This window comes from Strix aluco, chromosome 3, assembly GCF_031877795.1.
Source record: "Strix aluco isolate bStrAlu1 chromosome 3, bStrAlu1.hap1, whole genome shotgun sequence".
Lineage (NCBI taxonomy): Eukaryota > Metazoa > Chordata > Aves > Strigiformes > Strigidae > Strix > Strix aluco.
In genome coordinates this window covers 53,174,361-53,200,347 of record NC_133933.1, presented here as the reverse complement: position 1 = coordinate 53,200,347, position 25,987 = coordinate 53,174,361, and the positions used below count along the sequence as shown (strand labels likewise).

The 25,987-nt window shown below is 40.8% G+C and overlaps 1 protein-coding gene across 7 annotated transcripts in view; it reads right to left on the bottom strand.

The window, feature by feature from the left end:
* Positions 1-5,425: 5,425 nt before the first annotated feature.
* The window catches only part of RNASET2 (ribonuclease T2), a 32,841-nt gene continuing 12,279 nt past the window's right edge, over positions 5,426-25,987 (bottom strand). For all 7 annotated transcript variants that reach the window (XM_074818597.1, XM_074818595.1, XM_074818596.1 and 4 more), the window contains 7 exons: positions 23,285-23,340; positions 22,305-22,362; positions 21,430-21,500; positions 15,304-15,417; positions 13,014-13,059; positions 12,726-12,800; positions 5,426-10,190 (listed from right to left, as the gene is read on the bottom strand). In XM_074818597.1, coding sequence (XP_074674698.1) covers positions 9,999-10,190; positions 12,726-12,800; positions 13,014-13,059; positions 15,304-15,417; positions 21,430-21,500; positions 22,305-22,362; positions 23,285-23,340 — 612 coding nt within the window. In that variant the 3' untranslated portion in view covers positions 5,426-9,998. The remainder of the gene's footprint in view (positions 10,191-12,725; positions 12,801-13,013; positions 13,060-15,303; positions 15,418-21,429; positions 21,501-22,304; positions 22,363-23,284; positions 23,341-25,987) is intronic.

The following is a 25,987-nucleotide window of genomic DNA, read 5'->3' as shown; positions in this document are numbered from 1 at the left end:
GCATTATTTATATTTCAGGATTATGGAATTGGCTCCATCTGGATCTCTGTGGCTTATGAAACAAGCTGCAAGTGATTAAAATTTTCACCACTGACCACCGGTGGCTCCCAGCAGAATTCAGCTGGAGAAGGTGAAATGCACAGAAACACAGTGTATTAAATTTTAAGAGATGGATGTGAAAAAGCCCCTGTGCTTCTTGAGAGATTTGGGGGGATTTAGGCATGCAAATCATAAAATCTGATCTTGGTAAACTCTGGTTCACCTGGCACCTAGTCCTGCAAGGTACACACTCTCACCATTTTATTCTGACATTCCCCAGGCACTTGGAGATGTGCTGCTGAGGATGGCCCATCTGGGTGAGGAGGAGTTGTTCAGCATCCAATGCACTCCTGCCTGGCCAGGTTACTCCTTCACCTACCAGTCCTTGGGGTGGCTTCCTAAGAGCCCATTTTTACTTACACCGACAGAATGAAGTTGCTTGCAAAAGACAACAGCCATTGTGTTTAACACAGAGCTGAAAGTGCCAGTGCTGTTTGTCTGTAGGACCCACTGGCAAGAGAAGCAAGTAGTCCCAGCCACAGGAGAAGAGGTCCCTTGTACTCTCCCCTTGGCTGGGTAAGACAGGGACAAAGACTTCTTTTTAGCCACTGAGCACCAGACTGGAGGCTGTTTTGCACAGGGCCTCCTCCAAGTCTCGACTTGTGAAGCTGTGAAGAAAATTGGCTGCAGTTGCTTAAGGCAGAGAAAAACCCTGAGTCCTCATCTCCGCTACAAAACCTACTTGTCTGTTTTCTCCATAGGCCGTTTGTAGCAGCAGAAACCTCTCCTGGGTAACTGGAAGATTGTGGCTGTGCCATATGACCCAGCAATATATATTTACACTAACCAGTGCTATCTGGGCTCCTGTCAGGAATGCCATATCTGGTTTATCCCAAAAGGCTTAGGAAGGGCTGCCCCAGAGCAGCTGGGCATGCCCCCTTGCCACCCTGGGAAGGAGCTGGATTTAAGACTTAGTCAAACTACACCTTAGTAATTTGTTGTTGTTTAGGCCCAGCTGGCAACTAAACACCATGTAGCGGCTCACTCATTCCTTTCCCCCATTGGGATGGGGAGGAGAAAATATAACAAAAGCCTCATGGGTCGAAATAAGGACAGGGAGAGATCACTCACCAATTAATGTCATGGGCAAAACAGACTCGACTTGGGGAAAATTAATTTATTACCAATCAAATCAGAGTAGGATAATGAGAAAATAAAAACAAATCTTAAAAACACCTTCCCCCTCACCCCTCCCTTCTTCCCAGGCTTAACTTCACTCCTGATTTTCTCTGCTTCCTCCCCTCCAGCAGCTCAGGGGGGGCAGGGGAGGTGGGTTGTGGTCAGTTTATCACACGTTGTCTCTGTTGCTCCTTCCTCCCCAGGGGAGGACTCCTCACACTCTTCTCCTGCTCCAGCGCAGGGTCCCTCCCATGGGAGACAGTCCTCCATGAACTTCTCCAGCGTGAGTCCTTCCCACGGGCTGCAGTTCTTCATGAACGGCTCCAGTGTGGGTCCCTCCCATGGGGCTCAGTCCTTCAGGAACAGACTGCCCCAGCATGGGTCCCCCACAGGGTCACAAGTCCTGACAGCAAACCTGCTCCAGTACGGGCTCCTCTCTCCACGGGGCCACAGGTCCTACCAGGAGCCTGCTCCAGCGTGGGCTTCCCACGGGGTCACAGCCTCCTTCAGGCACATCCACCTGCTCTGGCGTGGGGTTCTCCCTGGGCTGCAGGTGGATCTCTGCTCCACCATGGACCTCCATGGGTGCAGGGGCACAGCCTGCCTCACCATGGGCTGCACCACGGGCTGCAGGGGAATCTCTGCTCCGGCACCTGGAGCATCTCCTCCCCTTCTTCTTCACTGACCTTGGTGCCTGCAGAGTTGTTTCACATATTCTCACTCCTCTCTCTGCTGCAGGGTACCCAGCAGGTTTTTTTCCCTTCTTAAATATGTTCTCACAGAGATGCTACCACCATTGCTGATGGGTTCGGCCTTGGCCAGTGGCAGGTCTGCCTTGGAGCTGGCTGGCATTGGCTCTATCAGATGTATGGGAAGTTTCTAGCAGCTTCTCACAGGAGCCACCCCTGTAGCCCCCATGCTACGAAAACCTTGCCTCTCAAACGCAATACATCATCTTTCTGCAGTGCCACATACTTCCCACCATGTAAGCACAAGGAGCTCAGCTCCTAAAACCACGGTTTTGATTCTGCTGTAGGGACCAGATGTTCTAAGTGCCTCCAAAAGCCATGATATTTTTAAGCATTTAGACTTTAATTACTTGTCCAGGGCTAGGGAGGATGAAATGCCCCTCTGCAGACAGCAAGTGCATGTAAGGCCTACTTAATTTGTGTGGGACTTTAAACTGTCATCAGATTTCAAGTTGAATTTCACTCACAGGGGATAGTGGCAGAGCTAAGTAAAAAAATAGATACTCCAATTTCCCTGTTCTCCCATCTGCCCAGATGGACCAGGCTATCCACACCATATTTGTTTAAGTAATTATGATGGCCCCAGACTGTTAACTGATTTAACAAATATCCATTTTTGCCATCTTTTTTAATTAATTTTTTGAGACATTGTTCTTGGTCAGGTGTGAGTGTGACAGCATGCCTGTTAATTGGCCAGACATGCCAAAAAACAGGTGCCAAAGGGGTAGCAAATAAAGGATTAAAAGCTATCCATCAATATGTCTGCCGTCCTCCAGACCTCCAGTGATCCTTGCAGTCAGAATCTCTCAAAACAATAATAGAGGGGGGGAAAAAAGGAGAAAAAAATTGGTATTTGAGTGTTTTTTCTCCATGATATTTAAGAGACTTTTCTCTGCTACAGTATCTGTGTCTTTGTGAATGGTTTGGTTACTCTGCAAGATCGAAGAGGGTGGTCTGTTCATCCCTCAAGTCACTGAGCACAATGGAGAGAACTGAAAACATGAGGCATTGGAAATGAGAGGGTAGTTTGTGTCCTAGAACTATTTTGTTACAGTGACCATCCTGCAGCAGCTTCAGAAATGACAAGCTGCTCACTGAATCCCACAGAAACCGTGAGACCAAAATCTCTTAAGCTATCCAGGGGCTGGGAGACAAATAAGGCAGGGCCAGCTGTTGTGTATAAAGACCACCTCAGTAGGATACCGGCATTGTAAGCCCCAAACATATGAGAGCCCAGGAGACAAGAAAGTGTTTCCCACTTCATGTATCAGTCATCCAGCCTCCTGGCTAATAAATTCTTGACAAATGCATGCCCCAGGCATTTGGCAAATACCTGGGTTTATGAGGAGGGACAGTCCCTGCACAATATTCTTTTGAACACAACCTGCAACAGCTGGCACTGGGAACTGATACCGCAAGTCATCTGGACACGTGTAGCCTTCACGAGCATAACCTAATGTATGAAATCTTGATAAGGGAGATGGATCTGTGGAAGGCTGATGGGCTAAAATGACAGCACTCAGGCAATGTGACAGCTCTTCCAGCCTCTCCTGAAAGTATGCACAGCTTCTCTGCTCTCAGCTGAGTACTTTGGAAAGAGAGAAGCCTCTCTCCAAAGCTGACAGTAGCAAGTTTTACTCAACAATACTAAGCTGAAGTAAGTGATCTAATGGCGGGTACCTGCTGGGATACATCACACTTGTTTATAGAGATTGTAATTATTATGGGGTAACTGCTGTGCTTTTAGTTCTTACTAATTTCGGTTTTGCTCATCTTCTCTGATTTACATGCAGAACACAGCTCTTTAACCAAACAATTGTGTGAGTTATAGAAAAATCTTAAGTGAACAGCCTGTTTTCTGGTAAGTGAGGCTGTACTCAGGGAGTATTTCTTACAGACAGCCCCATGGTATTCTTCAGCTTGCCTGAGAATTCTCGATCACCTGCTTAAGAATTTTCTTATCAAATATGGTCATTTTAGCTTCTTTTTTATCAAAGATTACTGAAACATCAGTCCTTCAAAATGAGTACTGTGTCTGAACATCAGTGCTGTGCTTTTCATGCTGAATATATATGATAGGGTCCATACCACCAAACTGGGGGTACAGTTGGGCTGGGCTGCTCTTGAGGTCTATTTAATCCTTGACCAATCTATGATGCTTCAGTGTACTTGGGGTAAGGAATAATGAAGACCACAGCACACAAACATAAAATAAGCTGCCTATCTCCCACATCAGGTCTCACTTAGTCTGTATACTAAAGCTCTTATTCTCCAAAGCACAAGTAATTGAAAACCCTTCTAAAATTAATTATTTATATCAACTCTAGGTGATCTACAACTTTGTTGAGCAGCAAATACTTACACACAGGAAGGGAAGGTGTGCAGTGAACCTTGTGAAGGCAGATGCCTGAGCAGCAAGACAGTCTGAATGTAGAATAAATACAACATTCCTCACCATGGATTGCTCCATTCCTGGGAAAGCAACTTGCAAAGTCCTGACATTTTCCCTTTGCATCATCAGTAACCATCATCAGGCAGCAATAATACTGTTAACAGTGCCATTATCCTTCTATGGCCTTGGCTTAATGGTGCTCAGAGCCAGATCCAAACAGAGCACAACTGCCTGAGGTGCAACCATACCAGAACTGAAGTGCCCAAATTCAAGAACCCATCCCCGTGAAAATCCCCCTTCCCCACTGTAAAAGCCAGCACCTGCTGCTTTGCTGCTGCTGCAGACACCTAGGCCATCCCCATTTGTAGGACTTGACTGGCAGTGCACTGACATCTGGCATGGGCACTGCAGTCCTGCTGCCATTTTTCCTTATGACTGGCAGCAGCTGGGGCCAGCAGCACTGCCCAGCGCTCGCCAGCTGCTGAGAGTGCAGAGTGGAGACATGACAGAGGCCTGTGCCACCTGAATTTCAGCCTGCAGAGGTAGCTTTGCCTATCAGCTGGGCAACAGCAACTGGTTGCTACCCCTACTAAGAACAGGAGTGATGGGGAGAAGTCCCCTCTGCTTCTCCCATCTCCTGTTCCCGTTGGCAGTGGCAGATCAGCTGGCTGCTGGTAGGGAGGGACAGACATGGCCTTAAGCACAATATACACGTGCATGGGTAGCTACCTACAGAAACTGAGCGGAAGCAGCTTTTTCCAATCTTGTGTTTCCCTCCTCCCCGTAAACTTGGCTGAAGCTGGGGTCCTGTGCAGCCAAGAAAGGCTCAGTGCAAGCCAGGAAGAGACCGAGAGAACAAGAGGGAGAAAAGAACCTGCCCATGGTCTGGGAAGAGAGGCTGTCCTTGGAAAGACAACAGACAGCCCATGGTCTAACCTACACACCAAGGGATGCTTATGCATTTTGCACAAGAGAGCACATGGACAAGGGGTATAAACAAGCTAGGTCCCCTTGTGAAGCTGACTAGTGTTTTAAAGCACAAAGACTACACAAACAACTCCCCTGCTGAGATTTAGGTAATTTATTTGATGATGCAGAAATTAATATAGGCCCCATCTTCCCCAGGCTGTGTTGAATCTTCAAGGCTGATAGACTTTATTTTGCTTAAGGAAGTGAGTGACACTTCAGAAGTCAAGTGAATTTTAAGGCTCCCAATATACCTTTGTTTACCTCTTCTATTTAGTTTGTGTTAATCCAACTCTTGAAATTATATACATTCTGATGGAAAACAATTGCCAAGGCTGGAAACTGGCTGTGAGCCATTCCTAGAGAGAACATAAAGGGCTGGACAAGATCTTTGGTCTGAACAGATGCTACCATTCATTCATCCTGGTTGCCCACATTCAGACATAGCTCTTAAAGCATCCCTTGAATGTATCACTTAAAACTTTACAGTGTCTTGGCATCTCTCTGCCTAAAAATCAGTCAATAGCTTCTAAAAGACATTTGTATCTTCCTAGAAGTTAGGCAGGTGGGATTGTCAAAAAACAAGCAACAGTAGTCATACAGAGTGTTTTATTGCTACTACTTTAATCATAGCTACTACTTTAATTAATCATATCAAATTAAAATATTTAATGTGTAATAAGTTGGCAATATAAAAAGAATGTGTGTTTTTGTTAAGGCAAATGCAGTATCTCAGGTATGTCCCTTTAAACAGGACTTCAGAGTCTGTGAGGTTATTTTCAGTCAACCTTAACATTCATCAGTCATTTTTTACTCAGAGGCAGGCTGTTGTTTAGCATGCTGCTGGCTTTGCTGTCTCTCTCCCTTCCTCTCCCTTTCTCATTTCAGATTATGCTAGTTTTTCCTCAAAGTTTTAAAACTTATCAGCTCCCTCACATTTCTTGCATTTGAAAATGAGGCTGAAAAATGAGTGGAAGCCATACTATCTGCTGACTCTCTATTTGGCAAGAGTCAGCTTTACCTTTGAGACTTACACTGTGAAGGCTGTTAGTGTCTGTTTCCCTTCCTTATAAAGGACGTATCTGCAGTTGTTTGCTTTGCTCAAATTGATGTATTACATTTGAACTGCAGAGAACCCATACTGTATATTTTGTCTCCCTAAGCATTATTTGGCATTATAAAAGAAAATATAATTTATATTGCAATTTAAAAAAAAATCAGGCTCTTCATTTGAGCTTCCATTAAGCGTATGTCTGTGCAAGAACCAATGCTACCACTGCTTCCAAGTTTCAGATTTTCTTCTAACTGTGAAGAGGACCAAGGAATTAAAACAACTGCAGAAAAACAGGCAAACCTAACAATCACTCATTTGGCAGTACATCACGTTGCTGTGGATTTCATGGTATTTTTTATACTGCACCTGCTCATCCAAGGTGGCAATATTTATAGTGAGATTTTGAGAAGTCTACTATTAATTAAGGACTGTGTTCATAACCAAACTAGTGACTGAAAAGCACTGAGCAAGATGTTGGTGAGATGGTCTGATGGTAGTTACCAATCACTGTTTCCACTTCCCTCACTGCTGATTAGCTTAACAAGCAAGGATATGGCACAGCACTCTGAGAGCTCTGAAAGGAAAAGGAGAACAAGGGACTTCAAAGGACAAAAAAATCCAAACCTTTAAAAAAAAAAAAAAAAGCAGTTTTGAGGAAAAGGGAAGTCTTGCTTATTTAAAAAAACCCACCTTATAATGTGAACTGTAAATTAATGTTCATTCTAAGTTGTTTGCACTCTGTGTAGTCCACCTAAAACCTATGTATCATCTAAATAATACTTGAAAGAGTTTTAAAAAGTACATGAGCCTTGGGCTGCACCTTTACAGAGAAATGCATTTTTCCCAACAAGTATTTGTTTTCTTTAGGCTGAGATAATTTTTGTAATTAGAAGGAAAAAAATATTAGTGGTCTCAAAAAGATTCCACAAAAAGAAGTACATTCTAGTCTTTTTAAGCATTTTAGTTTGGTCTCCCTACTTTTGCTTAGATGAAGATGGCGAATTGGGGGAATGAAGAATTGTGATTCTTCTGGTCATGTGCAACATGAACTGAACACGCCATGGTTACTATAAAAACACTAGATCTGATTACCATTAGTATACTAATATAGTATTAGTATATATTAGTATATTTGCCCTCTCAGGAAGGAAGGCAAATTTTGAAAAAGAAACTCTTGCTCTACTGAAAGAGTCAGATCATATTCATTTCTTAACTGTGAAATACATAAATATCTGAGTTTCTAAAGAAAGGACTAAAAAACTGACAGCACTCTGGCATGGCAATGTAACAGAGCCTTAAATGAAAGGTGGTAGAGAAACAGGGACAATCAAAAAGAGAGTAAATGTGAGAAGTTTCTAAACCCCAAAAGATGTAACAAATTTGTTCCTAATATCACATTTCATATTTTCACAGTAATATTATTCTAACAGATGGTTCTTTAAGCTGTAATTGTCTTTCTTTGCAAGACAATTTGAGACACACCAACACAGCACCGTGTAGAGCATGTCATCAAAATTTGGTCCCCTTTGAAAACATCCAACTTTGTGGCATGTTATTAATCATTATGGAATAGAGATGCACTAGTGCTAACATTTTTACTTTTCACTGAAAATCATGTAGTATTTAATGTTTCACCTATAAAAAGCTGTTTCTTGGAAAAAAGTGATTACATGACAATCTCATTTTTAAATAAAAGTGCAGGCACTCACTTGTGGGGTAATGCTAAATGTTCAAATACAATGAAAGATTAATAACAACATATTTCTAACATTTTCTTGTACTAGCAAGTAAGTTCTAAGATTGGTTGTTCTTCAAGACTGTATAGAGCTACTGTAGCAAAATCAATCAGTGAATAGGTAAGGCTACAAATACATATTTCCTGGGGTCCTTCAGGCAGAAGTGCCAAAACTTGGTGAATGTTATTTAATTCATTAAGAAGTTATGCAAAAGTTACCATCTTTGGTCCACTGTGATCTCTAAGTGAGGAAAAGTTTAATGCCTCTGTTAGGTATTGGAAGTGTGAGGAAGGCAAAACAGCAAAACAGTGAGAAATCTGCAAAGCACACATTTTCCTTGACACAGAGTGCCCAGAATAAACACAGGATGGGATGAAGGTCCAGTGATTTCTGTTTGATGTGGTGCCAAGGAGGAATGCAAAGCAGGGTGCAGGCTGCGCGGTCTCATTCTTTCACTTCAAGGACAGATTTATCTCCTGTTCTACTCGTTTCCCTCGAAAGATGATTTTTGTAGCAACCATCCAACTCTGTGCCTCATCCTCCCTTCTTTCCCACACAACCCAGCTGCAACCCTTGCACCAAGTCGACCTTGCTTCTCATCCTCCCTCTTTTTCCCACAAAAACCAACTGTATCCCTTGGCACCACAGAATTATGTCATTACTGACAGAACAATGACTTGACTACAGTCCCACCCACTCACTCATACCTACTAAGATAAATAGTACCCCAAGTTTGTACCTAACTTGGAGGGACGATAATCTGATGCCAAATTGGAGGGACAGATCAACAGGTTTGTGCTCTCACACACTCCCCCCCACCCCCAGAAGGGACACCTTTTGGTAAGATTTCCTCAGCTACACCGAGTGTATACCCAGGAACTGCGTGTGTGTGATTGCAATCCTTTTTCTTTTGTGTAGTGCTACATAGCCAACCTGCAGTTTGTGCATGTATCGTAGGTAATCTTAAAGAATCTGTAGATGTTGCATGAAAATAAACTGTATTATTCATGAATCTGCTTCTCTTGAATGTAACCAGACTTACAGTGTATGGGCTGTTTGGCCTGGGTCAAGCCTATAGTGACGGCCACTAATCCGCACTATTTGTGAACCTGACGGCTTGTTTTTAACGCAACCGGACCTACAGCATACGGGCTGTTCGGGCGTCCGGGTCAGACCGATAGTTACAGCCCCAACTGGCATACCTATTGAGGGATAAGTCCAGCCGCCCCTAGCCCCTCTAATCTCTGAGGACCGGCTAGAACGCAAGGGGATTTATCTTTTACCAAATTTATTCTCACCCTAAATGCAACAGCCTCAGAGGATGTGGCCTCTGTTCAGCACTTCTGGAGAGCAAATTTATGCAAGGCAGGGGGTATTATTTCTGGGAAAGGACCTCCAGACAGGTCTACAAGTTCTTTTTGTCTACACTATTTTCTTCTCAATAAACTGTCATCACATCTCAGAGAGACAAGCATCTTTTCAAAACAAAGAATGACTTAATTTCCCTTACTCACTGGTAAAAATCAGAAGTGGCTGAAGTGGCAGACTTAACTACAAGTGAAACTAAGAAGTCACAGTTCTCTTTTGAACACTGATTCAGACTATAAGCAAGCCAAAAGTCCAGGCAAAGCTCTAAATCAGATTCTGATCTCATCAGTATCAGAGCCCCCATTCAATATTTCAACCTGTGTAACTGATATTACAATGCGGACCATCCTCCTTTAATGGCAAAAAGCAGCATTATTTTCCAGCAGAAATCTTCACAGCATGATATGGACAGGGCTTTGTAATACTGCCAAGTCAAGACTCCTTTCCAAGGTATATTGTTCAAGGGTTTGGGTTTTTTTTTGCTGATTAAAAAAGTTTTTCAAACTCTTATGGCTTCACTTGTGATCTTGGACCTGTGAAGGATAATAGGTTGGGAGAGTATCACTGCAGACAGACAGCTCCTCAGTTCCAAGCTTCACGTCAGCCGGCACTGGCTCAGATTCACCCTTCAGCGCCGTGCAGTTTCTCAGCTGCAGTTCTTTGGTGAAGCAGAATTCAATCTGACCAATTGTTTGTGCTTTTTCACCCTAGAAATGTACAGAATGAGATCAGCTTGATGAGGAGAAGAAAATAAATCAATTTTTCAGATATATTGCCTTATCTATAGAATACAGTAGTGCTTATTTGTATATCTGCTACTTGAAAAATGTTTAGGAGACACCAGAGGCATCCACCCTGAGCAGCTTATAGTACATACTTGTCTTTAAGGAGCAAGCAGACATGGAAACACATTCCTACCACATAATTCAGTAACAATTTGGGGAAACTGCCTAACTAGTAAGTCTCATTATGAAATACTATGGCACCGATTATCTTAGCATTTACCAAAACTGCACCGTACACAGAAGCTGTTCACCTTAATCATGAGCTCTGGCTGAACTCTGTGAATATTGAAGGGTGTGTGTGACCTGGAAGTCACCTTTCACCAACTCTTCTGTAGCAGGATGGGAACTGAGGCAAAGAAAATTCTCCAAAAAGGAGAAAAGAAACTTGGTTTTATAATAGCTTTTACTGAAAAGAATACAGAAGCAAGCTGTCAAAAGTAGCAGAAATGTCATTTTTGGACTACAGGACAGACTAGGAAGAAAAATATTGGCCATTAATGAGGCAGGCAGGCACAGAAGCCTTTCATGTGGGAAAGAAGATTCTACAAAAGTCCCCCAGAATGCTTAGGTATGACAAAGTGCATGTGGAAAAAAATTGGTTTTGAAACCACTAAACAGGACAAATATATATGTACAAGACAAAAGTAACTGTGGTGAGTTTTTGTTGCTGGTGGTTTGGGTTTTCTTTATTGTGGTTTTTTTGGTTGGGATTTTGTTTGGTTTGTTTTTGGGTTTTTTGTTGTTGGGGTTTTTTTGGAGGGGTTTTGTGGTTTGTTTTGTTTGTGTTTTTTTTTTTTTTAAAAAAAAAAAGAAACCTAAGAACACAGCAAGTGTGTAATATGTTTTAAGCATCAAAGTAGCCCCATAATGCACTTCAGGCATCAACATGGCTGGAACTCTGAAAGGGCTATCTTTAAGTAACTGGGGTGTACTTTTTCCTTTCTATTATTCATTAGCTTCAGCTGTTAAGCACAGGAGACTCAAGCTGTAAATTACCTTCACATAATTTGAGCAGTATCCCAATTGTACTAAAAGCAATAGCAGAACTACAGTGAACAGAGCTGGAAACTGGGATTTTTGTTAGCTCTGTATTTCTTCAACATCAAGTGGTGGGTGAGTGTGCAACCCACATTCAACTCATATTCCTCTGTTGCTTAAAGTAACATAAAAATATGTTTTAAAAATAATTGTAACCTAGAATTCTTTTTCACATGAAGAAACGTCTGAGTATAAAAACCTCAGAGCACTACTAAAGCAAATGAGCTGACAACATAGAAGCTATTCAACTCCAACAGCAACTGTATCTTGGCAAGTTTTCATAGAATTGTCATCTGTAAGGGCAATAACTCTGTCAAGTGTTTTGTAGTAAGCCATTTTTATCAAGCTGAGATAATAAGGAACCACTCGTAAGAGGGAAAGGTATCTTGTGGGTTTGGTTTTCTGTTTTCTTTTTGAATTAAAAGTGGAGTAACCTAGCTGAAAAGGAAAGAAACAGCTATGCAGCCTACCCATGTAACTGTTCATAATACTATTTTGTTCCTTCAAAGGCATTTTTGGTTCAGATATGATGATCTGATTTTACGTTCTAACACACCGTCTCTGCATACCACATTCTCTACTGCACTGTGATTCACAGTAAAATCATTGGCAAGGAAAAGTAGAAAGAAATGGAAATTTTAGCCACTATTGGCTCAGAAGGAAAGACTACGGTCATCCTGAACCACAGTGAAGGTCAAAATGCCTTTTTATACCTCTTTAGGTAGGGGGTTTTGAGAACAACTTCAGAGACAAGCCTCTGAGCTGCTTTATTTCTGAAGGATTCTGTTCTTCATGCAGGACACATGAGCCATGCCCAGTGAAGGGAAGACTGCTGTTGACAGGCAATACCCTTTGTCAAGACCAACAGTCACTGGTTCCATTCACCTCACTCTTGTTGGTTCTAGTAATTTGCCATATGGCAATTAAGCTTAAGCAGGAGTGGAAAGTACTCAGCTACAGCAATACCAGCACAGTGGTTACAGCATTCCTGCACAAGATGCAGGTTCGAATCTTTTAAGACAAAGAGACCTTTAAAACCCAGTGCTCCCACTTTCTGGGTAAGTACACTAACAGCAAAGTTATTAGGTAAAGAATGGACATTTCCTCCACTAACAATTTTTCTGGATTAAGAAAAGTCTGTGGCAACAGTAACATAAGCTGAACTCAGTGGTGCCAGTAAGTAAGCAATGTTTTTATGAACTCAACTCCAAGAATCAAGCAATAGCTAATCTGCAAAGAGCTGTATACACAAGGAACACCCAGACCTAAATTTTGCCATGCTGAGGATTTTTCACTCTATTTTTGCTTTTATTTTTTTGATAAAAAGCGCTTTTAAAAAAAAAAAAAAAGTTGTTGGTTTTTTGTTTGGTTTTCAGTTTTGAAGGATTTGGGGAGTGTGTGTTTGTTTGGGATTTTTACCTCTTCTGGAGGAAGACACTGGATCTTTGGCATTACACCATAAAATCTTGTAAGAGCTTCCTTTATGGCAGTCATCTGAAAAATTAAAAAGCTTATATAAATTAATAAGTCACTAGCACATCTTCCAACAGCTCCCACACTTAAGTTCACAAAAACTTTTAGATAAAACACAACCTTAAAGAACTATACAATTTAAAAAAGATCACTTATTCTCTAGAAATTACTTGCCTCCTGATGAAAAAGAAAGTACCCGCACATGATTTTGTTTTATAAAAGATTGCCTCTTACCTGGTAATATGAACTGCTCGGCTTTATCCCAGCTTTCAGAAGACAACTGAAACAAAGATAAAACATTTTTCCATGGTTCCTGTATGCAAACATAACTTCATAATCATTAGGTAAATAGGTAATTTTAGTGAGAACTTGACAAGCATTACAGTGACGGGGAGCAAGGGAAACTTGTCTTCCTTCCACCCTCTACCAGGCCTAGGAAAGCTTCTCCTTTTCAGAAAGGTCACTTCCTATCCAACTCAGCAGGGTGAGGAAGAACCCTCTCCCCCATCTTAAGCTGAGAAGCTGGGAGAGTTCAGTCTTCACACACAGCTAGGAAAAAGGGCAATATTACTGTTATTTGTGGGACCTTCGGAATGCTCCACTGGGCACCAATTAGGGCATGCAGTTTAATTGCCTCCTTTTCCCTGCCTTGAACTATACCCCTGTGCTCCAGCCACCGGGAGGGGGCAGAGGCAGACTTGTGAGACTGCTCTAGGCACCCTCATGTTCCAATACAGGGTGGGCTTGCTGGGCCGGGAGGTGCACAGCACACTGGGAGAGGGACATGGTGTGTGGATCTGGATCAACATCGTCAGGGCAGCAATATTTCCTAACAAGTAGGTTTTGAAGAGAAAAGGTTGTTCACGTAAGAGAAACAAAGTAACTCTCAAGAACCTCTAGCCTATATAGCCCTTCCTTTAGATTTGGTCCTGAGGGAAGCCCACACTTCTAAGCTGACAAGAAGATTCAGGACTCGATAGGTGCCAAATCTTTAAGTCCCAGCTTCTTCTGTAAGGAATGGGAATGTTCAGCATCTTGCAGGACTTAATCCACAAGTGCTGATAACGCTCAACCCTTCCAAGGCCAAGTTCTGCACAGGGGAGATTTAACCCAGCTGACTACAGATCTGTTTGTCATAGTCATTTGACTCTGGATATAAGGAGGCCAATAAAATAGATGATGTTCTGTCATTCTTACAGGAGCCTGCATAACATCCTCTTATTAATAATTTCCTTTTTGGAAACAATCTTTTAATCACTAACACTACTTTCTTCCATCAAGTATAAATGAAGTACAATGAGAACATTAGCAGTCTTTATTCTTTTCAGTAAAGATTAATTATGTTCATTTTTACAATGGAGAATATGCTCTGAGCAATTCATTTCAACATGTTTCAGTCTATTCTTTTTCAGTGTTGCACATGCTGATACAGAGTCACATAATTGGTCACTCTGCCATCTGTTAAATGTTTTAGTCACACCATCACAGCTACTCAGGCAAATGACTTCTCAGACATTATTAATGTTAACACTACATATGACATGCTCTTAAGCACTGTGACTAGAAAAATCTCAGTTTTACAAGACATCTACAAAAATAGGAGGGGGGTGGGAGAAAGATGCATTTCCTTTGTGCATATGCAAAGTGAATGAGACTGTTAGGAACTTGCTTGGGCAAGATACTGACAGAACATTTACAGGATTTTAAAAAAATTTTTTTAAAGATACGTTTCTAGATACAGAAGAACTTATTTCCTCTCTCAGATACTGTCATCTTATACAGAAAGACAATTTCCAGTTAACAAATCTGAGTCAGACATTCTCCCACCCATACCAAGCACTGATCAGGAAAGGACTCTGGCCTTCTGGCATTCACCTGCAGCCAGAACGTGTACATACAGCACTTGGACAAACCACAACATTCCCATCAAGATTTTGTATCTGGAATGGCCAGTGCTTTGGAACCATGAGGAGGAATCAGCCCCTAGGACAAAGCAAGAGTGTCACGTGGGGGCTGTTAGAAACGACAACAGAGGGCTGCCTGCAGTGACTGAACACTGCTCCTCAGGGCATGCTCTCTTGCCGTTACCTCTCAGCTTTTTCCCAGCATGTTCTGCACAATTTTGCCTGCAGCTTGTCCTTTTCTCTGAGCAGAGTACTGTCTTTCTAAAAACAAGTGTTTGGGTTTCAGTATGACTCAGAAGTTTGGGATATTTGTCACTTGATTTAGAAGTTTACAGGTACCATAGCTTTTGGTAGTGAGATATAGCCAATACAGCCAGTGTCTAAAATGTGACAACACTGCAAAGAACATGGCTGGCTTACCAGACTCTGAAGTGACCAGACACATGCTCTCAGAGTAGACAACCCTTCTTCTGAACTCCAGTACTAAAGTTAATTTACGCTAATACTCGTTTCCCATCTGCCATCAGATTTTTAGACTTTTTTTTTTTTTTTTAGGATAGATTTGAAACTTTTAGAAACTGTTTGAAATAAGAGGCAGACCACTGAGTTCATTTACGTACCTGTTAAGATCAACTTGCTGGTAGAGTTCCAAGGCCTTACCAAAGTATTTCCTCTGAGAATTAAGCACCTGAAGCGTGGCTGCACAAGTGCCATGTTTCTCCCACTCATGTTTCCTTTAGGAAGAAGGCAAAATTTAAGTTTTAGAAAACACTATCTGAAGATATATGTGTTGCACGATCTAGCCAATATACTTAAATCAAGTATCTGAAAGGCTACATGTGTAAAGTAGGACACTGCAGTCAAAAAATACCGCACATGCAAAAAGCAAAACAAAGATCACTCCCACCATTTCAATTACAGCAACATCTACGTATTTTTTTAGTAGAATCATTTACCAAGAGATTTTGGACCTATCAGGAGAGTAAGGAAGAAGCCCAAGAAGTCCCTCATTATGATTTGTAACATCAGACTAAGAAAAAACTCTTTCAGACAGTAAGTTGTATTAAAAAGATATAAATGAGTTCGCCTTAACATTGACAGCTGCAAGAGAGAGACTTTTCAAACTAATGTAAGAGCTGTAAAAAATAAAGGAGAGGATGATCTAATGGTTTGGATATTATTATGGACGTGGGACATTCAGAATCAGTATTTGGTTTTCCTATAAATTATGTATATGCATTTATGCAAAACTCATTTATAGTTCAGCCCTTCACCTGTTCTCCCACCAAAGGGATAACACTCTTCTCCCCCCACATCAGCTATCTTTTTAAGATCAGACATTGTAAGGTGAGGAGACAAGATAGACAGCAACGTGGAATAAGCCATTACTTCATTTCAAAACTGACTAAAAGAACTCTGTGTCAAGAGAGCGTGACAAAGCCAGAAGCTCTGTTCAGGTGATTCTTTAGATTGTTATCCCAAACAGTTTGGGTGTTTGGTTTTTTTTAGCTGTCTCCTTTGAATCTGCTTGTTTTTAAAATAATTAAGTAATTTACGAAGTAAATATGTATCTTATATATGTATCTCTTATGATACAAAGGTCTCTCAGTGTATTACAAAGAGACATTTGGAGATCAGAATGGTAAGAATTTGCCTAGAAAACGAAAATTTCTAAGCTTTGTATAAGTTTTAATGGAGCCTTTTATGTTAAATGTACTTTCAAAGCACTAAAAATTTTTTAGAACTGAAGAGACTAACCCTTATTTTGGGTGGAATGGTGAAACCGCACAAGCTGCTAAGACAAGACTGTTGCCTATACTTTTACTTTGGCCTGTGGCAGTATTTCCACAGGGCTGCTCTCAAGTCTTCCTTCTATTCTACCATCAAGTCATCTAATACCATGGAACAGAGTGCGAAAGAAAGCAATTTTTGCAGTTTTATGGCAGACAAACTCAAATAGGACAAAAAAATGGGGCAAAGCTCAAAATATATTTCTATCAAGTCTGAAGTCTATTGAAAGACTAAACAGTATGGGCTTTAATAAGACCACCTGTGGATCTGGGGAGCTGGTGGTGGTTGGTTTGTTGGTTTTTTTTTTTTCCACTTTCTTTTCAAATTTTCACAAGCCGCTTGTATTAAATAGGTATGAATTCAGATGTACACAAGATACCTAATCACAGATTTCTGCCACTACCACAGCACTCTCTGACCTTATGATGCCTTAAGAACCTCATGGAAAAACAAAGAAGCACAAGAACAACTATTATTGACTTGAAATCCTACCTTTGAATTGTCCATTCATATTAAAAAATTCAGTTTGTTTCTTAAGGAATGAAAACGCTTTCAAATAAGTTATGTTTGTATCTAGAGAAATTCATATACTACTTCTGAACAGAGAATGAATGAAGAAACTGTGGTGTCAAGAAATTTGAGGCAGGGGAGAAGACATGTTACTGGAAGGTTTTCACCATACATTCCCAAATTTAGCCTTGTAGAGAGTTCTCATCTTGGCTGTAACACTCAACTTGACTACATGTCAAGTGAATTGCCTGGACAAGTCCTCTTTACTTGGGCCAAACAGCAGATTTCCCAACAAGGGATTTGAAATTACTGATGAGAGAAGAGACAACAGTTTTAAAGAAAATGGAAGCTCTTTTAGGGTTAAATTTAGCAAGAGATATTGAGCACAATTTTTCTTTAGAGAATATATGCATGCATGTGTGCAAAACTAATGTTAAAGTGTTGTGCCTGTCTTTTGAAGGTTTTTTGTTGTCCTTGTATTTAAGTGTCCTGCTGTTTCCAGGAAGAAGGCAGAAATAGAGGGCAAAAGATCTGACGGTGCTCAAGAGCATATTACTGCTAACATGGAATTGTTATTGAAGTAGTTTGGTACAGTTCACACTGATCACAGGGCCATGGGGATCCCAAAGGAAAATACACAGAGCTACCCACACACTACCTATGCATCATCAGCTGCAGCAAGCCAAGAATACACCGGGATCAAGTTTTTTAATCAGTCCTGTGAGCTTCCAAAATGGAAAGCTACTTTAGAGTCACTACAAAACAATTACTGAAACTTTCAAATTACACTCTTGACAGTGTTACTTTATTTTGCAGACAGCCATGTGAAAAAAAAAAAAAAAAAGATGCAGATACAGCTAATTCTGACCATTCAGCACAGGCATATGAAATTTCACCTTCACATCCTCCATTTAAATGCAAACTGAAGCAGTTAGGAAACGTTGAAGCTGCAGGTACCAGGGAATAACAAAATAATTTGTTTAGAAATCAAAAGAATTAATGTCTCAGTGTTATTCACCAAGACACATTATCCTTCACCTAGACCATAATAAGACAAGGTAATTCTACTTGAGCCTCAGCTCACAGCTGGGTGAAATGTGGGTACAGAACACAGTTGCCTGTATTCATGAAGGCCACCCATTCTTCTGTACTTCTCATTCCCATGAACTAGGCAATAGCACAGAGCACATCTGCTAGCTGTCAAGAACTTTGATGAACATTTTTTCCTCCTTGTAGGACACAAGTACTTTGGCAGGCACACAGGAGTGGGGCTTACAGCACCAGATTGGATTCTACTATATAACTTATCCTTCACCATTTCCTCTATGGTGCTGCTAAGAATAAATGTTACAATTCCATACCTCAAAGCTAAGTCCTACAAATGAAGTCTCAGGGGGCTGCAGAAATGCAAAGGAATGAAATTGGCACAACTCAGCTGTGTGGAAAGGAAGCTGAAACTCAAAGAGATTTTGCTTCCTGTTATGTACAACAAGGACAGAGTTCCCCCAAGCACAAAGTCATGCACACGTAATAGACAAAGTCAGGAGCGTATAAGGTAAGTCCAAGGATTATAGAAACCACCCAGCTCAAGAACTGGCTCGTTATTAGGGTAGGAACAAAGAAAATCTGTAAAGCACAACTGCAAGTGCTGCCACAAAATGTAGAAGGTAAGGGACACCCAGCTGTCCTATAGGCTAAACACTGATTCCTTCTTCTGTATCATATGTATAAACTCATCCTAAAGGGAATTTTCTTGGTCAAGAAATTTTTATTTGGTCAAAAAAGTTATTAATTACTATAAAGGGATGTTTTCAGTTAATAAATTTTGAGGTACAAAGCACACATAACCCTTCATCCTGTATTAAGGCATTCTATCCTGTCCAGTTCAAACTCTTGGGTGGCAATTGTCAGTCTGTAAATTAACAAGGTGAACAAAGATCTGCAAGTATCTTTACAGAAGTACCCACAGCCATACTAAAATCACCAGGAAGATTTCTTACCTCCTCTTTTAAGCCAGGGCTACAGTTAGAGGTAAAGCCAGGAAGAAACATATTACACAATTATAGCAGTCTTGGAAAAATGCTCATGTCATATGCTAAGATACTCAGTATCCATTTTGCTTGTCACTGCTCATGCTCTTTACCTAATTAAGATGCCTTTAGTCTGCAACAATGAAAATTGCAGTCAGTTTTACTTTCAGATTCTTTTTTTCTGCTGTATTGGGATTTTTACACTATAGGGTTTTTGTTTTTTTTTTTTTTTTAATTTTGAAGTACAGTATTTTAACTGAAGGGAGATGTACAATGGGATCTTACTGGCTTTCAGTTGGCTTAAAGCTTGCATTTACAAAGTCTGCAGTTAGAGCTGTCAGTTACAGTGCATCTGTCACCTTACTGAAAGGGAATGAATTACTCTGTCAATCAAAATATTAGTGTTATAACCTCACTTTTGTATTGCTTTTATGATATTTCTATTTCCAGGTATTGAAATAACTGCTATTTGCTAGCCTTGAAGTGAAAGGGAAAAGGTTTAGATTGTATCAGTTCATACTTGCTACCTACCAAAATATCTCTGTTAGTAAATAAGGACTGGTATGCACCTGTTTTTATGAGCAGGTAGGCGGTCAAAGCATGGGAGGTGCTAGATTTACGGCACATCTTTCTTATTCTAATTCCAGGAACAGTTTAAGGTGGCATAAACTTGTGCTACCACAGAAAGAAGCAGTCATGCTCTCCCTGGCACAGTGCAAGAGGAGTGGAGGGAGGAAAAAATGAGACCACCATTTTCAACAGTTACAGGTTTAGGTTTCCATAAGACATTTGTGGAACCAGTTCAAGACTCTGAGGACCAATCTTATCCACCGAGTGGTCCATCTGTCAAATCCATGTCTCTCCAACTCAGAGACAAGGCTGTCATGCAGGACAGTGTCAAATGCTTTGCACAATCCCGGGTAGATGATGTCAGTTGCTCTTCCCTTATCCACCAGCACTGTAACCCTGTTGTAGAAGGCCACCAAATTTGTCAGGCACAATTTGCCCTTAGTGAAGCCATGTTGGCTGTCACGAATCACCTCCTTATTCTCCATGTGCCCTAGCATAGTTTCGAGGAAGATCCACTCCATGATCTTGCCAGGCACAGAGATGAGACTGTAGCTTCCCAGGTCTTCCTTTTTTTCCCCTTTTTAAAAATGTGGGTTATGTTTCCCCTTTTCCAGTCAGCGGGAACTTCACCAGACTGCCACAACTTCTCAAATATGACGGATAGTGGCTTAGCCACTTCATCTGCCAGTTCCCTCAGGACCCATGGATGCATCTCATCAGGTCCCATGGACTTCTGCACCTTCAGGTTCCTTAGGTGGTCTCAAACCTGATCTTCTCCTACAGTGGGCAGTTCTTCACTCTCCCAGTCCCTGCCTTTGTCTTCTGCGACTTGAGCAGTGTGGCTGGAGCCCTTGCCAGTGAAGACTGAGGCAAAAAAGTTGTTAAGTACCTCAGCCTTCTCCATATCCTGGGTAACCAGGTCTCCCGTCTCCTTCTGGAGAGGGCCCACATCTTCCCAGTCTTCCTTTTATCACCAGTGTACCTATAGAAGCTTTTCTTGTTGCCCTTCACATCCCTGGCCAGATTTAATTCTACCAGTTCTTTGGCCTTCCTAACCTGATCCCTGGCTCAGACAGTGTCTCTGTATTCCTCCCAGGTTACCTGTCCTTGCTTCCACCCTCTGCAGGCTTCCTTTTTGTGTTTGAGCTTGTCCAGGAGCTCCTTGTTCATCCATGCAGGCCTCCTGGTGTTCTTACCTGACTTCCTCTTTGTTGGGATGCATTGCTCCTGAGCTTGGACAAGGTGATACTTAAATATTAACCAGCCTTCTTGGGCCCCTCTTCCCTCCATGGCTTTATCCCATGCTACTCTGCCAAGCAGATCCCTGAAGAGGCCAAAGTCTGCTCTCCTGAAGTCCATGGTATACAAGTGACTAGGATGATCCAATGCATCTTATTTTTCCATTTCCTCCTCTGTGAGAAAGCCCAAAAGCAAAAGTCTCAAGGCCAGCAACACAGTGAAGCTAGCTAGGAAGAGGAGTGGCCTGGAAGCTGCTCTTGCAGCTAGCTGTGACATCCCAGGAGCACTACTGCTATTCACATTTAATGTATCAGTAGCAGCTGCTTCTCCTCCCTGGGGACAAAATGAAGAAACACATTCTCTCTCTCTCACTAAGTTTCATTTCTCCAAAACCTCTGCCATAGCCCTCTCTTCAACAGCTGCATTTTGCAGGTGCTTTAACAAGAAAACAGATTTATTTTGTAATTGAGACTGACGAGACACACTGCTTTCAGTGGCCTCCCAGACACATGAGAACATGTACAACATCTCACCTGAAGAATTACTAACTCAGATTTTTTTAATAAAATAATATCCAAAATACTTTTTAGGTTTTATTGTACTCACCAGAACTGGGTGCGATTCAGAGATGAATGAAGCACATCAGGCCAATAGTGTCTCATGTCTGACATAAGATCCTAAAAATGTCACAGTCAGTAAATGCACCTACAGTACTGAAAAGCTATTTCTTACAATCTACATATATTGATACATTTTTCTAGAACTGAAGCCTTATCTTTCAACATCCCCAACTGAAATATTTAGTCTCAGAAAAAGAAGAGGTCTTTTTCCTCAATATTCTGAAAATGTTGTCACTGGAAGAAGCAGGTAGGTACAACTATCCAAATATCTGGATGGATTAATACCGACACACTACCTCAAAGTAAGACTTCGCTTCAACTGTCCCTGCAGTAGTTGTCGAATCCTGCAGCTTTTCACATTTGTCAGCTCAAACCTCCTATTCCTGTTTACAACACATTTGAATGAAATTTGGAATATATTTTTTTTTAAATTAAAAAAGACTAATGCCCTGGGAGGAAAAAACAGAAGAAATGTACTTTGAACTCTTATTTAATGTCTTCTGGCTTTGTAGTAGAAAATGGAAGAGAGAACGTGGACTGACTGTAACCTCTTTTTCACAGGTACTTTTTGCCACTGCAGATCCACTACGTACGTCCTCTAGGTTTTTGTTTTTTTTTTTTTTTTAAGCGCGATGCGGCTGAACTGCATGTCTATAAAATCAGGTAGGAACAGCTGCTCAAGATCACAAGCACTGCAACTTCAAGTAGTACCAGAAGCACCTAATGAATCTGTGGAGTCCTTAAAAGAAGATACGTTTCAGCAAACACTAAGAGTGATAAATTATAAGCTACAGATTTTGCATATATGATGTGCAAAAGTAATTGCACTTAGCTCTGCTTGGTATTTTTTGTTTTAAATACCTTAATCTCGGTGACATTGAAATGCCATGTCCTATTACACTCCTCAGTTTTGTCAGGCCTAGGGAAGCAAAATAAAAGTGAAAAAAAGAGGTCTCCTAACTCACTAACGTTAACTAGCATAATTCTATGTCATTAGCTTGAATTTTAAATATGCAAGCTAATAGCTAGAGATTTTATTTAAAAATGCAAGTAACCCATCAGCATCCACAGAGTTTTAGAAGTAAAAATTCAAGACATTAATTAGGGCCAAAACATTCCCCATGCAGAAGCTCTTTGTCAGGCCCTCCAGTCCCTCTCACTCTGTAAAAAAGTCATACAGGTGCAGTAAATGATATGGAAGGATCTTGCACAAGATGTCACTAATGACACTGACCTCCTCAACCACTGCACCAAGTGATGATTCTGCAAGTATCATCAAGACACTCACTGCAAATCTAGACATAATGCTGTTCACCTTTCCAACACACATAGCTTAAACTCCTGTACTGAATTTTTCCCCGTATTTCTCAGAAAAACTTTTGAATGGCTGTTATTGGCACCAATGCCAGTGAGTTGATTCCTCTGAAGCAAATCAGTTTTTCAAGTTTTGCAGTATTTGTGTTAAGGTACTTAAAGCCACAAGCAGTCACGAGACATTAACAAATTCTGTGTACTCAGGGAGAAAAAAAAAAAAACGAGGGGAAACTATACTTCCCTTTCTGTTTGAGAACATTACTGATCTTACAAGGAGATGTATAAATAAAATGCTCATGTGGCAAGAGGATTTCAGGAGTTCAGTGAGTCATGAGCTACAGAAGTGTATCTCAGTTTTATATCAAACCATAGGGTTTTGACTTCCAACAAAATGAAGGCTTTTGTGTCCAGGAATCATAAAACCAGCTAGATTAAACTCTCAAAAAAAAAAAAAAAAAGCACTAAACATCCTGGTACAAAACTTGATTTCCTTTTCAGGCTAAAATAAAAACATTCTATGATCATACCACAGTCCATGGATTGTCCAGTACTCAGGAGGGTCTTGACAATCATTAGCACTCATCTGTGGGGAAAAAAAAAATACAGAATATTTGTTATATGTGTCCAGGGACAATGGTTTAGAAGAAAAAATAAAAGCTCATTCACTGGTGGTCCAGGGCTCTGGTGAGACATGAGAACTTTTGCTTGCCCAAGTCAGGAACTGGGGAATTCCAGTTACTTGAAGCTGTCATGGATTGTGTCACTCTGCAGAGACCAACTGGCATTAAAATTATGAAGCAGATCAAGTATCAGGGGGAATCCTGAAAGGTAGTGTAAAAAGACGACAAAGGACAGGTTCTAACATAATAGAAAGTGTCCTGATCCATGTTAAATGAATGGAGCTAAATCTGTGTTTATCATATGCCAGCTAGCAGCTTTCTGTATTTTTCTCATCATCAGATCTTTTCAAGGAGTGCAAAGACATTACAATAAAAAACATCAAAATAAACTATAATATTAGACAAGCACACAACCATCTTTAAGCATCCAGGAGTAGTTTTGCTGTTGTATTAAAATAGAAAAATACAAAGAAGAGATTAAATAGGTTGCTTATTCCAAAATATATTTTTTAAAGATTTTGATTTGAGGAACAAGGGAATGGAGAGAAGGAGAAAGACTATACACATTCCTACAAAAAAAAAAAGTCTCCAGTCAAAACTTTTGATAATGCAGGAGAAATAGCCTACACATTAATTATTGATTAGAGCAGAGTACATATTCCTGAACAAAACCAAAAAAATCCATGTGCAGACATCACAGAATACTATTACTGTATTTTCCCTGATTATTCTGCTTAGTAATTACAGCTCTTTTTAGTAAACACTTTTTGCCATTAAATAACAACATCCTCAGACTTTCTTTCTCCATAATAACAGCTTTCCTTTTCAGCTCTGCATCCTGTCTTAATTATGCCACAATGCCTTTTATGTGATGCCAGAGCAAGAGCAGAGTGTAGACAAGAGCAGAGAGAGGCCTGTAATCTCACTAATTGCCTTCCACATGCCACAGGCCAGCGGCAGCAAAACTGCAAGCTCTGCAAGACTTTCTTGTTCTGTGCCTATTTCCTTCCTCTCCTCTCTTGTCACCAGTAATAGAAGCAATTAAACCCAGCAACAGCTTTTTTCCTGAAAGGAATATTTTCAACAAATACACAATGCAAACACCTAAGCAATATTGCTCTTGTCATGACACAAGCTTTGTGCAGCTGCAAGAGTTGAGCTATCCAGCCCAAAATACACCAAATTAATAGCCAGCAGCTAATGCATCCTCCCCTGAAAAACATTGACAGTGAACCAGCTTGCTCAACCAAGGGTGGTAACAAGAACAGTGCAACTGCACTCCTTACCCAATCTTTAACCACAGTTCTCAGACATGCTAAAGGAAAGAGAGTATTTTAAATTTTGAATAAGTTCTCCCCTATCACGGCACTAACCTTATTACACATTTCATCAGGCTCTTGGTATTACACTGTATGCTGGCAGAACTGTGAGGTCAATGAAACCTACAATGCATTAGATCACACTTTGTGTGCTTTGTCCAGCTTCATTCATCCTCCTTCTTAATTCTAGCCATAGTATCTTCCAATGTTCATTTTACATCAATATTATAAAATGAGCAAACGCTAATCTGAGAAACTGGGTACCCATGCTCCTTCTGCAAAAATACTTCTTGTCAGCCTTCCTGTTTATCATATACTGATCACTGAAGGACTAATTCAACCTCAGGCAACCATTGACTTGAAACAGTTACAAATGTGTATTTTCAGGTAGGCATTGGACCCTGAAAAGCCTTCTATATCTAGATTAATTTGAAAAAGGAACATTATTTTCTCCTGTTTTAAAGCAATCTCATACTCAAAACAATCCAAACTAACCATACGTGATCTGTAACACTGAGAAAAGTGCCAGTGAGCCTTTACAGCACCCACCATGCTGAGAGGGAATGCTGCAGCACAATGTAACAGCAAGACATCAAGCAAAGAGTAGCTGCCAGAAGCGTGGAAGCTTCTTTCACCTCTGAAATGTCAAAAAGTGAAACACCATCAAACTGTCATGAAGTGTTACCTGTAGAGCTGCCCAAGTTACAAATCCCTTGGTACAGCAGCTTGTACATAGGAGAGGGTACTGCTACCAGATCACATAGAGACACACCAGGTTTGAATGAAAAGTCAGCTTCTGGGAAGTTAAATATTTAATCCTGCTCTTCCTTTCAGCCCCCCTGTTTAAGTGGGCCGCCATGAATTTTAAGTGTTATTTTGTAATGAAACATCATGACTGCTATGAAAAACCCTTGCTTTTGAAACTGTGAAAAGAGTTCAGCTCTTCAATTTCTCTCCCCAAATAGTGTGGAATTATTCCCCTTCCTCCTTCGCCCTACCCCCTGGGGTAAAACAATCAATGAACGAAACAAATTGATAAGGTTGCTGAAAAAAATTGGAATGAGGGAAATAAAACAAATTTACTTCTTGTTGAACACCTTTCTGGCACAAGCTGATAAGCTAAAACCTTTCATGTGTTGATCCTTACAGAAGATAATGACCCACAAAAACGTCTAAACCAGACTGTATTCAGAGAAGTTGGAGGCACATATTAAGAGTTATTTTATGAGTCACATGGGCATTTAGGGGAAAAAAAAAAAAACACACTTTCCTTTTTCTCCAAAACAGCATA